General features: G+C 39.8%; 1 protein-coding gene across 4 annotated transcripts in view; it reads left to right on the top strand.

Annotated features, from left to right (window-relative positions):
* LOC106582631 (receptor-type tyrosine-protein phosphatase T) overlaps nt 1-18,629 on the top strand; it is a 593,162-nt gene that overhangs the window by 334,204 nt on the left and 240,329 nt on the right. For all 4 annotated transcript variants that reach the window (XM_082967335.1, XM_045705246.2, XM_082967334.1 and 1 more), the window contains 3 exons: nt 8,985-9,186; nt 11,527-11,632; nt 15,633-15,906. In XM_082967335.1, the coding sequence (XP_082823461.1) occupies nt 8,985-9,186; nt 11,527-11,632; nt 15,633-15,906 (582 nt within the window). The remainder of the gene's footprint in view (nt 1-8,984; nt 9,187-11,526; nt 11,633-15,632; nt 15,907-18,629) is intronic.

Below are 18,629 nucleotides of genomic sequence, written 5' to 3' on the forward strand. Positions count from 1 at the left end.
GAATGTAGTTTTGTTCAAAAAAGCTCATCATTTATGTCCAAAAATCTCCGTCTTGTTAGCACATGATCTAAGCCAGCCGGACTTCTCGTCATGAACGAGGGGAAAAAATATATTTCCGTTCGTTCAAACATGTCAAACGTTGTATAGCATAAATCATTAGGGCCTTTTTTAACCAGAACATGAATAATATTCAAGGTGGACGAATGCATACTCTTTTATAACGTATTGGAACGAGGGTACCCAACATGAACTCGCGCGCCAGGTGTCTAATGGGACATCATCGTTCCATGGCTCTTGTTCGGTCAGATCTCCCTCCAGAAGACTCAAAACACTTTGTAAAGGCTGGTGACATCTAGTGGAAGCAATAGGAAGTGCCAAAATATTCCTCAGCCCCTGTGTTTTTCAATGGGATAGGTTTAAAGTCAATACAACACATCAGGTATCCACTTCCTGTCAGAAAATGTCTCAGGGTTTTGCCTGCCAAATGAGTTCTGTTATACTCACAGACACCATTCAAACAGTTTTAGAAACTTTAGAGTGTTTTCTATCCATATATAATAAGTATATGCATATTCTAGTTACTGGGTAGGATTAGTAACCAGATTAAATCGGGTACATTTTTTTTATCCAGACGTGCAAATGCTGCCCCCTAGCCCTAACAGGTTAAGTATCAAAAGTAAACGTATAAATCATTTCAAATTCCTTATATTAAACCAGACGGACCAATTTTTATTTTTATTTTTTATTGACGAATAGCCAGGGGCACACTCCAACACTCAGACATAATTTAAAAACTAAGCATTTGTGTTTAGTGAGTCTGCCAGATCAAATGTAGTAGGGATGACCAGGGATGTTCTCCTGATAAGTGTGTGAATTTGACAATTTTCCTGTCAAAGTGTAACGAGTACATTTGGGTGTCAGGGAAAACAAATTAAGTAAAAAGTAATTTATTTTCTTTCGGCATGTAGTGAAGTAAAAGTAAACAAAAATATAAATAGTCATGTACAGATACCGATTGTCATTGCTAGCTAAAGTTAACCAAATAGGTTCAATGTTAGCTAGAAAGCCAGCCATCTAACGTCAGCTGGCTAGCTAATAGCAAGCTTTAACTAGCAATTCAAACCGATTGTCATAGCTAGCTAAAGTTAACCAAATATGTTCAATGTTAGCTAGTTAGAATTCTGAGAAAACATCACTAACATTACACACACGTAAGTTAATCTACAATGTCTTCTTAAATGAAAATGTTTTTACCTAAATCAGGGATTTCCTCATCGTCTGATTCATTTTCAGAGTCAGAGAGAGTCATCCTCCAGAAAATAGTCCATCACAACTTTTTCTCACTGACCTTTGTCGATAGTGCCTGATAAATTTGGGGCAGCAATGTTATTGAGGCAGTAGCAACATATTTGCAGTTCTCCATGGCTAACATTATATCTTTTGAAAAAACTGCAGTAGAAAGGATTATCTTATAGCATAACGAGAAGCTCATTTTATAGGCACAAGATGCTACACCGCAGACAAATCTGAAACTCATCTCTCGCTTGTTCAGCCCACTCATTATCTCAGCCAATCATTGCTAGCGGGAAGGTACCTCGCTTTTGCTTTGGCTAAACTAAATAGGCTCGTAATTTAACAATTTGATTCATATTTACAGATGGCATAAAAGTTTGTTATTAAGGCATATGAAAGTTCACATGTTCGAGAAGGCATTTCTGTTCAAAACGTATATCCTGTGAAGTCATGACTTGCGACATACGCCTAGTTTCCTGAATTGTGTAACATTTGTGACCGTCCTCCGCGATTCGGTCTAATGGAGCAAAATCTGAAATTGTGATTTTTATATGGGATAAAAGTAGAGACTCAGAGCTACAAAATGGTATATCATACACCGCTGTTGAGGAACAATGGGAAAGTAATTCTGCTTTAAAAGTTGATAAACTTGTAACCCCACTTTTGAGAAAATAGCCCTTGAATGTTTTTGGTACACCTACTGGAGAGCTCTTGTTTGTCTACACCTATTCAGCATCGTTCACAACCTCTTAAACCTTATCCCCACCCATCTATTTAAGGATTCACATGTCAGGCCATGTGCTAAACAGAGTGAGTAAAGTAGTGTAGTAAACAACCAAAGATTTCAAGACTAAAAGTGGGAGAAGTAATAGCCTACTATATGGAAAAACTGCAGGTAAAAATACACTTAATCTAGTCCTTGGCCAAAATCCTAATCTGACATCGATCTAGGTCATGTTGTTGTTCACTTTATCATCTCTGGTAAAACCACACCATGTCAAATAAAATCTAAGTTTATTTGTCACATGCACATGATACAGAAGGTGTAAACGGTACAGTGAAATGGTTACTTGCATATTTGCATAGTAGCAATATCAAAAATAAGAATGTGTCCAGATAAAAATATTAATGAAATATCTTATAATTATTAGATGATGCTTACCCAGACACACTTGTCTAAAAGTAATGTGAAAGAAATGCTATAGCCACCCCCTAGCCACATTTAGCAAAGTGGATGGGTTACTATTGCTTACAATAGATGGCCATTATCACCCCCAGACACATCTGGCTAACTTGATGGGTCATGTAATCATCTGACAAAGTGGAGTATTTTGTTTAGACATGTAGCTAGCCAGCTAAACAATGAACAATAATCCCAACCCATAGCTACATTACAAACTGATTGTCATGTAGTATGAATATGCAAGTAGCTAAAGCTAACCAATTAGGTTCAATGTTAGCTAGCTAGATCACATTAGGCTATAACTAGCAATGCAAATGGGTTTCTGAGATATGAATAATACTACTACACAAATCATACACATAACGTTAGCTAGCGAGCCAGCAAGCTAATGTTCGCTAGCTAGCGAACAGTAGACTTTAACTTGCAATGAAAATTAATTTGACAAAATTAGAAATATATAATATCTAAACATTTTGCTAGACTCTTACCCATACACATGGGTGAATGCTTCATGGCAGCATGTCTTTTCCATTGTTTGTAGCTACAGCTTGTTTGGCCCGTTGTTTCAAGTCACTCTGGTTCACACTGACCATGTGTATAAAGTAGTCCATCACAACTATTTCACACTGATTCTTGTCAATAGAGCCAGATAAATTCAAGGTAGCAATGTTGTTGAGAACAGTAGCAACACTTTTGTAGTTCTTCATGGCCAAAGTTATATCTTTCAAAAAAGCCACGGTAGCAAGGATTATCTACACATACTGAGCAGCTCATGTTATAGACAAAAGCATGGTACATGGCCGACCAATCTGAACTCATCTCTCGGCATGTCCAGCCCATCCATTATCTCAGCCAATCATGGCTAGCGGGAAGGTTCCTGTTTTTTTCCGTGGCTAAACCAACTAGGCTCGAACTTTAACAATTTTATTCGCATTTACAGATGGAATACAAGTTTGTTATTAAGGCACATGAAAGTTCACATGCTCCAGAAGGCATTTCTGACCAAAAAATGCATTTTGATAAAAAACTATAAACAATAAGTTAAAACGTCTTTCCTTTTTGTGACATGCAACATACGCCTAGCTTCTTGAAACATTTATGTAAAACTAGGGACTTTGGTATGAACCAACTGTGTTTAATGCCTTTGAAGGCTATTATTGCAATGGTCTGTTATTAGTGCTTATAGGATGTTTTATAATGCACTATACTGCATGATAGAATGCAATTTAAATACATGTTGTTCATATGATATAGAGTGGGTTGCACCAACATGGTTTAAATTAATCTAGGATTAGAGCTCATCTAGGTTTTGTAAATGTAAGTTTATAATTAATCAGAGATGTGTTGCACCACTTAATTTTGAATCTGGATCAGTAAATCTATGATTTTCAGTTTTAAACTATGATTAGTGACATGTTACACCAATATATGAGATATTTCATGAGTTGAAATGAAGTAGCTAGCCTACTTGACAAATGAGGCCACAAAGTTGCTGTTCGTTGATAAAATAATAACAATGTAGCACTGCTGCAACTCCATTGTGAAAGGCTCTTATGGGTAGGCTGATTTGAAATAAAAATCTGTTATTTGCCAGTAGTAGACAGAAAACTCGTTCTTTAGCTAACGTTAGCTACTGTAGCTAGCTAGTTTATAAACCAAGCTAGTTAGCATAAAATATCATGTATTATTGTCATTACTTAACCTCTATGGGCTAGGTGGGACGCTTGACCTACTCAACAGCCAGTTGAATCCTGTGGCGCGTTATTCAAATACCTTAGATATGCTATTACTTAAATTTTTCAAAAATATGACTATTTTACACCATTTTAAAGATAAGACTCTCGTTAATCTAACCACACTGTCCGATTTCAAAAAGACTTTACAACGAAAGCAAAACATTAGATTATGTCAGCAGAGTACCCAGCCAGAAATAATCCGACACCCATTTTTCAAGCTAGCATATAATGTCACATAAACCCAAACCACAGCTAAATGTAGCACTAACCTTTGATGATCTTAACAGATGACAACCCTAGGACATTATGTTATACAATACATGCATGTTTTGTTCAATCAAGTTCATATTTATATCAAAAACCAGCTTTTTACATTAGCATGTGACTAGCATGTGACTAGCATTCCCACCGAACACTGCCGGTGAATTTACTAAATTACTCACGATAAACATTCACAAAAAGCATAACAATTATTTTAAGAATTATAGATACAGAACTCCTCTATGCACTCGATATGTCCGATTTTAAAATAGCTTTTCGGTGAAAGCACATTTTGCAATATTCTCAGTAGATAGCCCGGCATCACAGGGCTAGCTATTTAGACACAAAGCAAGTTTAGCACTCATCAACGTCAGATTTACTATAAGAAAAATGTTATTACCTTTGTTGTCTTCGTCAGAATGCACTCCCAGGACTTCTACTTCAATAACAAATGTTGGTTTGGTCCAAAATAATCCATCGTTATATCCAAATAGCGGCGTTTTGTTCGTGCGTTCTAGACACTATCCTAAAGGGTAAGTAAGGGTGGCGAGCATGGCGCAATTCGTGACAAAAAAATTCTAAATATTCCTTTACCGTACTTCGAAGCATGTCAACCGCTGTTTAAAATCAATTTTTATGCCATTTTTCTCATAAAAAAGCGATAATATTCCGACCGGGAATCTGCTCTTAGTTAACCTCTATGGGCTAGGTGGGACGCTAGCGTGCCACCCGTGGTGCACTCCATCAACAGCAGGTGCATTTCAAGAGCGGCAAATTTGAATCCAAATAAATGTCAAAATTCAAATTTTTCAAACATACAACTATTTTACACCCTTTGAAAGATAAACATCTCCTTAATCTAACCACGTTTTACGATTTCAAAAAGGTTTTACGGCGAAAGCATAAATTTAGAGTATGTTAGGACAGTACATTTACAAGAGTTGTGTGTAATGTTTTGTCAATTCAAAGACAGGGTAACCAAAACCATAAAACCAGCTAAAATGATGCACTAACCTTTTACAATCTCCATCAGATGACACTCCTAGGACATTATGTTAGACAATGCATGCATTTTTAGTTCTATCAAGTTCATATTTATATCCAAAAACAGCGTTTTACTATGGCATTGATGTTGAGGAAATCGTTTCCCTCCAATAACCGGCAGTCAAGTCAGCGTCACAAATTAAATAATTAAAATTAGAAAACATTGGTAAAATATTATATTGTCATTTAAAGAATTATAGATTTACATCTCTTGAACGCAATCAACTTGCCAGATTTAAAAATAACCTTACTGGGAAATCACACTTTGCAATAATCTGAGCACTGCGCCCAGAAAAATACGCGTTGCGATACAGACTAGATGTCATGTTGGGGAGATCTAAAATCGAAAATACTATGTAAATAATCCATTACCTTTGATTCTCTTCATCAGATGTCACTTCCAGGTATCACAGGTCCATAACGAATGTAGTTTTGTTCAAAAAAGCTCATCATTTATGTCCAAAAATCTCCGTCTTGTTAGCACATGATCTAAGCCAGCCGGACTTCTCGTCATGAACGAGGGGAAAAAATATATTTACGTTCGTTCAAACATGTCAAACGTTGTATAGCATAAATCATTAGGGCCTTTTTTAACCAGAACATGAATAATATTCAAGGTGGACGAATGCATACTCTTTTATAACGTATTGGAACGAGGGTACCCAACATGAACTCGCCAGCCAGGTGTCTAATGGGACATCATCGTTCCATGGCTCTTGTTCGGTCAGATCTCCCTCCAGAAGACTCAAAACACTTTGTAAAGGCTGGTGACATCTAGTGGAAGCAATAGGAAGTGCCAAAATATTCCTCAGCCCCTGTGTTTTTCAATGGGATAGGTTTAAAGGTAATACAACACATCAGGTATCCACTTCCTGTCAGAAAATGTCTCAGGGTTTTGCCTGCCAAATGAGTTCTGTTATACTCACAGACACCATTCAAACAGTTTTAGAAACTTTAGAGTGTTTTCTATCCATATATAATAAGTATATGCATATTCTAGTTACTGGGTAGGATTAGTAACCAGATTAAATCGGGTACATTTTTTTTATCCAGACGTGCAAATGCTGCCCCCTAGCCCTAACAGGTTAAACAGACAAAGGAAAAGAAAGCATTCGGTCGAAGCGGGCACGCGCCTAAGCCCATAGTACTCTGAGTGGCCACTTGCCAAAAGCGATAAAGTGTTTCAGCCAGAGCCTGCCTCGATATCGTTCAACTTTTTCCCGTGCTCTGAGACCCTATGGAAGCCGTAGGAAGTGTCACGTTATTGCACAGATCCTGAGTCTTCAATAAAAAGAGCCAAGATGAAACACTACTTCTCAGACAGGCCACTTCCTGCTTGAAATCTTCTCAGGTTTTGGCCTTCCATATGAGTTCTGTTATACTCACAGACACCATTCAAACAGTTTTAGAAACTTTAGGGTGTTTTCTATCCAAAGCCAATAATTATATGCATATTCTAGTTACTGGGCAGGAGTAGTAACCAGATTAAATCGGGTACGTTTTTTATCCAGCCGTGTCAATACTGCCCCCTAGCCCTAACAGGTTAACGTTATTTAGCCCTTTATTATTTGTTCGCTAGCCACCTGATCATTGCATGTCGAAGAAGTTCAAATTTTTCTGCTTATGAAAAAAAACTCTTGTCGGAGCTGATGGAGGAATTTACTAAGATAGAGGATAAAAAGACTCAACACGACTGTCAAAAAGAAGGAAGACCCCATGGCCGTATTATGCAACAGATTTAATGGGTTGACACAGATTTAAGAGAAGAGGGACCGAAATCGGATAAAGGAGTGCTGGAAAATGTTCAAAGAGAAAGCCAAAAAGGATGTGGCAGAGGAGAGGTGGGCAGTCTATTGCCCCTAGTACACCTAAGAATCTAGTTCTCCTATAAAATCCAGCAACTGTTTCCTCTGTAGGATTCAACCTTATGTACTGATTCTTCAGACCGGCAATAGCACTGGACACTCTAACTACAATCCTGCAGACGTTTGACTTGTGGAGTCCAAAAAGATCCCCATCCACCATCTGGAAACATCCAGTTGCGTAGAACTGTAGGGCCACCAGGAGCTGAGGTAGTGGGGGTACAGCCACATTCCTATCACGCCAAAGCTTATTGGTTTGTGCAACCATTCTTCCCAGTTGCATTACAGAGTCTTTGGAGAAGTGGTATCTCCTTGAAAACTCATCATTATCATAAAACTTAGGATTCATCCTGTCTCTAATTATTCTGTGAGGAACTGTAGTTTTGGTCTCTCCGCAGTAGATATGCTGCCATCTATCAGTTAAACCACCTCAAATGGCAGTTCAGAATAAACCTCCAATCTAAGTTTATATATATATATATATATATATATATATATATATATATATATATATATATATTAAAAAAAGAGCAACAGGCTTAATTTATCGAGGTTTAAAGTGAAAACTAAACTTAGATTAAAGTATTTTTCTTAAGTACTTTACACCTCTGATTAAATCCATCTTCTAATCTAAATGAAGTGTTTCTTTGGGGTATCTGTACTTTACTATTTATATTTTGGACTACTTTTACTTCACTACAGTACATTCCTGAAGAAAATGATGTGCTTTTTACTCCATACATTTTCCCTGACACCCAAAAGTGCTCGTTACATTTTGCATGCTTAGCAGGACAGAAAATGGTCTAATTCACACACTTAAAGAGAACATCCCTGGTCATCCCTACTGCCTCTGATCTGGAGGACTCACTAAACACAAATGCTTTGTTTTTAAATTGTGTCTGAGTGTTGGAGTGTGACCCTGGCTATCCGTAAAAAAATAAATAATTGTGCCGTCTGGTTTGCTTAATTATTTTTAAATGATTTGTACTTTTACGTTTACTTTTAATACTTTTAGACTTCTTGTCACGTCCTGACCAGTATAAGGGGTTATTGTTTATTGTAGTTTGGTCAGGACGTGGCAGGGGGTATTTGTCAATAAAATTCACTATGAACACTCAACCCGCTGCGCCTTGGTCCACTACGTACGACGACCGTTACACTTCTACTTAAGTAGTATTTTACTGGGTGACTCACTTTTACTTGAATAATTTTCTATTAAGGTATCTTTACTTTTACTCAAGTATGAAAATTGAGTACTTTTTCCGCCACAATTTAATTTAACTAGGATTAATTTAAAACTAGGTTTAACATTTGGTGCAACAATATTAATATAAACCCTTGATTTAACCCAGTTTAAGAGTTAATCCATGTTGCTGGTCCCGTGTGGCTCAGTTGGTAGAGCATGGTGTTTGCAACGCCAGGGTTGTGGGTTCGATTCCCATGGGGGACCAGTATGGAGAATTTTTTTAAATAAATGTATGAAATGTATGAAATCACTACTGTAAGTCGCTCTGGATAAGAGCGTCTGCTAAATGACTAAAATGTAAATGCAAAATGTTGCTGTAACCCACCCATAGTGTTACTTTTTTCTCTCTGCTCTTACAGATCACCTATAAGGCTCTGAGCTCCTTGGACCCCAGTGCAGACCTGACCACCCAGCGCGGCAGGGTGTTCAAGCTACGCAACGAGACCCACCACTTGTTTGTGGGGCTCTACCCGGGCACCACCTACTTCTTCACCCTCAAAGCCAGTACCAACAAAGGTTTTGGACCCCCTGTTACCACCCGCATCGCCACCAAGATAGCAGGTGAGTGAGACTTGTTCAGAGCAGATAGTCTTAATAGTGGTGTTACGTTGGTATCAGAAGTTCACATACATACAACAGCAAGCACTACTGTAACGATGTACGCTGAGAGTCGGGAAGCAAGTTCAGGGAGTGAGTGTTTTAATAAATAAACGCAACTAAATACAAAACAAGAAACACAAACACACAGACATGACACTGGAACAAAAACAGGAACAATGATGACTCAGGAGGAAACAAAAGGGAGTGACATAAAGGGCAGGTAATCAAGGAGGTGATGGAGTCCAGTTGATTGTCATTATGCGCAAATGTGCATAACGTTGGTGACAGGTGTGCGCCATAAACGAACAACCTGGTGACCTAGAGGCCGGAGAGGGAGCACACGTGACAGTACCCTCTCACCGATGTGCGGCTCCAGCTGCAGGACGCCGACCAAGATGACGATCCCAGGGATCAGGAGTGGACCGGTCACCTCTGCTAAGGCATGGGAACCTGTCGATCCGGCTAAGTCGCGGGAGCATGACGACCTAGAGTGCCGGAGAGAGGGCATGCATGACAGTACCCCCTTCCCGGCGTGTTCGGCTCCAGCCGCAGGACGCCAACCACAGGGACGATTCCGGGGATCCGCAGCGGACCGGTCTCCTCCGCTGAGGGGCAGAAACCTGATAAACCGGCTGAGGAGTAAGAGCCTGATGAGCTGGCTGAGACCTCCCCGGTTGCATCGGCTGAGGCACGGGAAACTGTTCATCCAGCTTAGGCATGGGAGCCTATCCAACCCGCTGAGGCCTCCCAGGTAGCTCCGCTCCAACACCCGGACCCGACATCACCCCCAACACAAAAACAAAAAAACTCCCTGATGCTTCCCTTTGCCGAGTCGTCATTCTGTAACGATGTACGCTGAGAGTCGGGAAGTAAGTTCAGGTAGTGAGTGTTTTTAATAAATAAACGCAACTAAATACAAAACAAGAAACACGAACAACGCACAGACATGACACTAGAAGAGGAACAATGACAGCTCGGGAAGGAACAAAAGGGAGTGACATATAAATAGCAGGTAATCAAGGAGGTGATGGAGTCCAGGTGAGTGTCATTATGCACAAATGTGCGTAATGCTGGTGACAGGTGTGCGCCATAAACGAACAGCCTGGTGACCTAGAGGCCGGAGAGGGAGCACAAATGACAACTGACAGAAATTACATGCACCATTGTACCATAGCAGTTTTTTTCTCCTTTTTCCTTTTGTATGTTATATGAAAGTAAAAAACAAACACTGTGACATTGTAAAATGCTAAGTTTTCTAAAAATACCTTTTAGAACAAGGCTCAAACACCTGACTAAGACTTGTAAGGCCAGTATATTATTGTTCATTCTTAAAATTGATTATATATATTTTTTAAATGGACACACCTCAGTAAAACAGTGACCTCTCAAATGTCTATAAAGGGATTACATGCTGGGAATGATTAATGAAGTAGCGTGAGTCTCACTGTAGAAATTAAGCTAGAGTAGAATAATATATTTATACCCTGAGATCAAACAAAGTAGGGGATGAAGAAAATCATGTGACTGGCACGTTATTGGCACCAATTTAATGCTGTTGCTGACAGTCAAAATATCACTGGAATGACAACGTAATCCACATACACTACACAGAATGTAGCAATCAAACATTGTTCATCATTGTGCACCATTCATTTGAACCATGTCATTCCTGACATTCATAGATAGAAATGGTGTAACACAAGCATGAAGGATTTGTCGTCTTATCTCTGAAAGTAAACATTCCCTGTCTCAGTTGTCAGTCATCCAATAGACTAGAGCCTTGATGGCCTGGAGCATCAACACCTTTCTCTTTGATTCCTGAACGAATTGGCATTTCTAATTCCAGCCTTGGTTTATCTAATCAAGGTTGTCCAATGAATGTTTTGGAGATAATGAAGACGTGACATTTTAAAGAGATGGCACTATCGTGACATGCATAGGGCAAGGTTTTCACACCAACATGATTGTGTTAGGATACATCTTTAAAAAGTTCAATCTTTAGCAATGGCTTTATGGACAATACTGACTTAAGCCTATTCCATAGTCTATTTACTGTTACTGTATGCCATACTCCATTCTGGATTAGCTTCAGCAATCACAGGGCTAAATCCATTATTGCCATGATGTGAGGGGACCAAGTGTGTTTTACAGGTAGGAATTCAACAGGGTTTTGTTCATTAAGAAACAAAACTAAAACAGACTCAATCATATTAGTCTTTTGTGGCATAACATTTAAAAAGTGTTCCGTGGCGTGCCCTAATGAACACTTGATCTCATCCCCTCTGAATCTTTCCCCACCAGCCCCATCGATGCCGGAGTACGAGACAGACACGCCCCCTCTGAACGAGACGGACACTACCATCACAGTTCTGCTGAAGCCTGCCCAGTCCAGAGGAGCTCCCGTCAGGTACCACACTATGACATCACTTCCTGTCAAAAGTTACATGTCTCTATTTTGGAAGTGTAAACGTCATTTTAGTCTGCTTCAAATGTGAAAACTCTGGCATAAAGCCTAACTCACACATTTTTTAGCATGGCATTATGGAGGTGTCAGATTCGCAAAATAATGGTGTGTGGAAAGAATTTATATTAAATTATATATATTGATTGTTTTACCTGCTTATCTGCACACTAAGAAATTAATTTGTTCATACACAACACATGACAGTGCAGTTAACGCTTAGGCCTAATTGCACAGGTTTTTACTGAAGTGTTACCTTTTTCTTTCTCAAAAAAGATAAGCACAGCATCCAATTCATATTTATCCCGACCTTGAAATGGTTCACCGAAGTCCACAGAATCTCCTAAATTAAAAACGGAATTATTGTTCTTCCTGTGAGTGTTGAGGTATTAGAAGCATTCATTCATATAGGTGCAATTTGTATGCAAAATACATTAAGGGGATCAAGTTCAATTTGTATTGTAGTTGGCAGAGCAACACAGTTCTTTTAAAAGTTTCATCACATTTAGTTCCAGTTTTGAAAACATAGCCTTGACTAAACAGACACGACATACTCACTTATGCCAATTCAACACTACTGGCCGTTGGCTTGGAACAACAGCTTAACCGCTTTAGGAACATCAATCGCAAGCAGTTTGTTGACATTCATAAAAATATGGATGGTGTGTGCATATTGAAATAGGATTTTTTTGGCTCAAATACTTATTTCCCTCATTAAAATGCAAATCAATTTATAACATTTTTGACATGCGTTTTCCTGGATATTTTTGTTGTTATTCTGTCTCTCACTGTTCAAATAAACCTACCATTAAAATTATAGACTGATCATTTCTTTGTCAGTGGGCAAATGTACAAGATCAGCAGGGGATCAAATACTTTTTTCCCCCACTGTATGAGGTATTTGAGGTAGATATGTACATGAAGGCTGGGTATAGTGACAAGGCATCAGGATAGATAATAATAAGCTATTTGAGGTAGATATGTACATGATGGCAGGTTAAAGTCACTAGGCATCTGGATAGATAATAATAAGGTATTTGAGGTAGATATGTACATGAAGGCTGGGTAAAGTGACTAGGCATCAGGATAGATCATAATACGCTTTTTGAGGTAGATATGTACATGAACGCAGGGTAAAGTGACTCGGCATCAGGATAGATAATAATAAGGTATTTGAGGAAGATATGTACATGAAGGCAGGGTAAAGTGACTTGGCATCAGGATAGATAATAATAAGAGTATGTGTGTGTGTATGTATTGTCTTGTGAGTGTGCAGAGTCAGTGCAAGATAGGGTTAGTGCAGATAGTCTGTTTTATGTTGAAAACAAGTCATTACTTTGTAAATAACGATAGCCTACATTTCACATACTGTACAGATAATGCTTTAAAAAGTATAATGGTCTCTAGAACATAAAAGCTCTGCTTTAATGAAAATGTTTACCAAAAAAGCTCATGGCAAGATCAGCCGGGCTGTTGTTACATCCATCCTGCACATACGGATGCAACCAAGCCATTTTTCCAATGCTCTTGTTTGGTCTCTGAAAGCCATTAGTTTGAAATGTATATTTGCTGTCAGAGAAAAGTGCACGCTCCTTTGGTCATCAGCAATTATCCCATATGAAAGATGCCAAATTAGAGGCTAGGATAATTTGCCCTAGTCCTTCACAGAAACATACATTTCCCTAATTGCATATAATTGTGAAGTGTGTGTTCTTGGCATAGATGGACGTAATTGCGGACAACCACTATAGCGCCCCAGGGCTCAAAAGAAGTCCTTATCCATTCATGAACCCCAGAGCAGAAACAAACCCTCCACTCATTATCTTCCTCTCCATTGACAGGGCCTTTCAAAAAAGGCCAGTTTAAAGACCGCTCCCACTGGCTCCTCACTTCTAATTAGGGGTAGATTTCCCTCTACTGGTCCCTCACAGAAATGACTGCCCAATAGAAGTGCTCCCCCCAGACAAGTCTGTATTTATGTTAGTTTCTATTCTAAATAACATGTGATTTTCCACAGAGTTACCATTATTTTCCAAAAGGTCACCAAACATGATATATTTTTTGGTTAAAAGTCCATCTTCAGCAGGTGATGTAATTCACGCTGGAGATATGAACGTACTAATCGCAAAGCAAATTGAAAGTTCCAAAACAGTCATGTGGTCAATTTGGAGTGGTATGAATAGTTGATTGGAGGTTAAGAGAGAGCAGCAATAAGACTCCTCTCTCTGCTCAGATAAACTTTGTATATAGTTTTAAACTGACCCGACACAGACTACAAACCCATTCTGTATGTAAAACACTATGTATATATTCAGACATTAGGTAGTTCCTTATTAAATTCAATTGTTTTTATTAATTAATTTTTAAATCAATATTTAACCCATTTCTTATGGAACTTGGGGTTGAGTTTAGGGCCGTATGTATCAATCGTCTTAGGGTAGGAGTGCTAACACAGAATCAGGTACCCCATGTCCATGTAGTCTTATTCATTGTGATCTAAAAGACCAAACTGATCCTAGATCACCACTACTACTCTGAGACGCTTCATACAGTGCCTTCAGAAAGTATCCACCACCCTTGACTTTTTCTACATTTTGTTGTGTTACAGTCTGAATTTAAAATGTATTAAATTGAGATTTTGTGTCACACACACACAATACCCTTCAATGTCAAATTGGAATTGTGTTTTTTGTAACTTTTACAAATTAATTAAAAATGAAAAGATTAAATGTCGAGTCAATAAGTATTCAACCCTTTTGTTATTGCGAGCCTTGCTAAGTTGAATGGTGCACTGTGTGCAATAAGTGTTTAAGAAGATGTTTTAATGACTCATCTCTGTACCCCACACATACAATTATCTGTAAGGTCCCGCACTCGAGCAGTGAATTTTAAACACAGATTCAACAACAAAAACCAGGGAGGTTTTCCAATGCCTCACAAAGATAGGTGAAAATGTTAAAAGCAGACATTGAATATCCTTTTGAGCATGGTGAAGTTATTACACTTTGGATGGTGTATCAATACACCCAGTCACTACAAAGCTACAAGCGTCCTTCCTAACTCAGATGCCGGAGAGGAAGGAAACCGCTCAGGGTTTTCACCCTTAATTACACTTTGGATGGTGTATCAATACACCCAGTTACTATAAAGTTACAAGCGTCCTTCCTAACTCAGTTGCTGGAGAGGAAGGAAACCGCTCAGTGTCCTGAATACAAAGTGTTATATTTGGGGCAAATCCAACACCACATATCACTGAGTACAACTCTTCATATTTTCAAGCATGGTTGTGATTGCATCATGTTGGTATGCTCGTCATGGGCAAGGACTCGTTTTTTTTAGGATAAAAAGAAACGGAATAGAGCTAACCATAGGCAAAATCCCAGAAAACCTGGTTCAGTTTGCTTTCCAACAGACACTGGGAGAGAAATTCCCCTTTAAACAGGACAATAACCTGAAACACAAGGCCAAATATACACTGGAGTTGCATACCAAGACGACATTGAATGTTCCTGAGTGGCCTAGTTACAGTTTTGTAAAATTAAATGTCTTGAAAATCCACGGCAATACTTGAAAATGGCTGAATAATGTGCAAATATTGTCCATTCAGGTGTGCAAAGCTCTAATAGACTTCCCCCAAAAAGTCTCACAGCTGTAATCGCTGCCAAAGGTGATTCTAACATGTATTGACTAAAGAGGTTAAATACCTATGTAAACAAGATATTAGTTTTTTTTATTACATTTTTCCAAATGTTAGAATTTCTCTTCCACTGTCACATTAGAGAATTTTGTGTAGATCGTTGTCAAAAAATGACAATTAAATAAATGTTAATCCCACCATGTAACACAACAAAATGTGGAAAAAGTCAAGCGGCGTAAATACTTTCTGAAGGCACTGGTCAGACATCTGATGATGATCCTTGGCCTTTGCCCTATACTTTCTCCCCAGTGTCTACCAGCTGGTGGTGAAAGAGGAACGCAAGCAGAAGGTGCGGCGGGCAGCCGACGCGCAGGAGTGCTTCCCCGTCCCCGTCAGCTTCAAGAATGCCTCCATCTTGGATTCGCCCCACTACTTTGCGGCGGAGCTCCCGCCCACCTACCTGACTGTGGTTCAGCCCTTCACCGTAGGTGACAACAAGACCTACAATGGCTACTGGAACCCCCCGCTCTCTTCGTCCAAGAGCTACAGCATTTACTTCCAAGCCCTGAGCAAAGCCAATGGGGTGAGCTGTCATACCTCCTTTTAAGATCCATCACTGTTCAATGTCCATCGCTGTCGTATGTTGTCTAGATACAGATTACGGTTGTCACGCTACCAGTATCACCATACTCAGAAGTATCATGACAAGCAAACAAAACATGAAGCAGACTTAATTTTGAGAAGAAAACAGTCCTTTTGGAAACAAACAGCCTTACAGTCATTTGGAGTCATTTTCCAAGCTATAAGACATTTATATAAAGCAGGTTTTCAAAAGAGTTTAGTCTGCTTTGTGTTATCCTCTTTGCCATAACAAATTTAGTATTGTAGTATCATGATAATGGTATTGGGACAACCCTAATACAGATGGGATTTTCAATGGAATGTCTTTGTTCAGCCTTTTAGTGAATAATGAAAGACCATATTTTTCCCACGCCACCTTGAATCACATCAGTTTTTGAAGGTGTAATTTACTACGGGGTGCATGCTCCTCTTATTTCTGGTTGGAAGTACAACTAAGTTGATGATCTAGTAATACTTACCTATCAGCCAATTGAATGTACAGTAAAATTGCAAAAGGGATGTGTCACATGCAATGACGCTGGAGAGACGAAGCAGGTACGGGGAGTCAAACATTTAATAAAGAACGGTCATGGAACGAGACAGGAACAGCGTCAAACTAGTAAACACAGACAAAAAAAAAACAATCAATGCAGTAGCAGGGAAGGAGAGCAAGGGAACTGACAAATATAGGGGAGGAAATAAACAGGTGATGAATGAGTTCAGGTGAGTCCAATATCGCTGATGCGTGTGACAAGGGAAGTCAGGTGTGCGTAATAGATGGCAGAAGTGTGTGATGTCTGGCGCCCTCAAGCACCAAGGGGGGGAGCGTGATCAGACGTGACAGCACCCTCCCCTCTAGGGGCACCACGCGGCGTCCCACCTGGGCGAACCGGCCGAGACATGGGCGCTGGGCAAGCCGGTTGGGGGGTGGAAGCACAACGAACCGACAGGACCGTGGGAGCCTGGCGAGCCGGCTAAGGGATGGAAGCCCGACGATCCGGCTGAGGTAAGATGCCCGTTGATCCCGCTGCAGAGAAGGAGCCCGAAGAGTGTGACGTGGAATGGAAACCCACTGAGCCAACTGAGGCGAGGAAACCTCTCGAACCAGCCAGGGTAATGGAAACCCGACGGGCTGGCTTAGGCACCCTCGGTTCCATCGGTGGCGGAATCCACCCCGACGTCACCAACAAAAATAAAAATACATTTAAATCCTGGACCGGCTGGGCGAACAAGAACTGACGATCCAGCTGGGATGGGCGCCATCCGAGCCAACCGGGACAAGGAAACCTCGAGCCAGCTAGGGCGTGGAAGCCCGACGAGCTGACTAGGCACCCCCGGTTCCATCAGCGGCGACCCAGAGCCGATGTCACCACCAACCGGAACACCAGTACTCCCCGATGCTTCGTAGAGTGGTGGCTGCTGCATTCTGTCACATGGAATGACGCTGGAGAGATGAAGCAGGTACGGGGAGTCAAACATTTAATAAAGAACGGACAAGGAACGAGACAGGAACAGTGTGCGTCACGGTGGTCGTAAGGAGAAGCGGACCAAAGTGCGGCGTGTGTGTCATTCCACATTTTATTAACACTGAAACTATGCAATACATAAACCATAAACTGAACTAACAAAAACAACAAACCGCGACACAGAGGTGAAACATACACTACTCAAAAACAATCTCCCACAAACCCAGGTGGAAAAAACACCTATTTAACCTGTCTGGGCCAGTGGGACGCTTGTGTCCCACCCTAATCAACAGCCAGTGGAATCGCGTCGCGCTAAACGCAAAACCTCATAAATGCTATAACTTCAATTTCTCAAACATATGACTATTTTACACCGTTTTATAGATACACCTCTCCTGAATCGAACCGCGTTGTCCGATTTCAAAAAGGCTTTACAGCAAAAGCAAAACATTAGATTATGTCAGCAGAGTACCCAGCCAGAAATAATCACACAGCCATTTTCAAAGCAACTAGCATGCATCACAAATACCCAAAACACAGCTAAATGCAGCACTAACCTGTGACAACCTTCATCAGATGACACTCCTAGGACATCATGTTACACAACACATGCATTTTTTGTTCGATAAAGTTCATATGTATAAAAACAGCATTTTACATCGGCACATAACGTTCAGAAAATCTTTTCCCTCAAATGCTTCCGATGATCAGCGCTACAATTTACAAAATTACTTTTCGAAAACATTGTTAAAATGTAATATTGTCATTCAAAGACATAGATTAACATGTCTTGAATGCCATCTTTGCCAGATTTAAAAATAACTTTACTGGGAAATCACACTTTGCAATAAACGACGTGGTATGCCCAGAAAAGAAGTCTGTTGGAGCCATCTTGGAACGATCAACCATCAAAAATACTATTGTAAATAATCCCTTAGCTTTGATTATCTTTATCAGAAGGCACTTCTAGGAATCCCAGGTCCATAACAAATGTAGTTTTGTTCAAAAAAGTTAATAATTTATGTCCCAATAGTGTTAGCGCGCTCCGAAGGCTAGTAAAAATGTACCGTGTGCGTCTGACTTGTCGCCAGGAATGAGCAAAAAATATATATTTAAGTTCGTTCAAACATGTCAAACGTTGTATAACATAAATCTTTAGGGGCTTTTTCAACCAGGGCTTCAATAATATTCCATTGGGACGGTTGCATTGTCTTTCAAA

This window comes from Salmo salar, chromosome 22 (assembly GCF_965601325.2).
Source record: "Salmo salar chromosome 22, fSalSal1, whole genome shotgun sequence".
In the NCBI taxonomy this organism is placed as follows: Eukaryota; Metazoa; Chordata; class Actinopteri; order Salmoniformes; family Salmonidae; genus Salmo; species Salmo salar.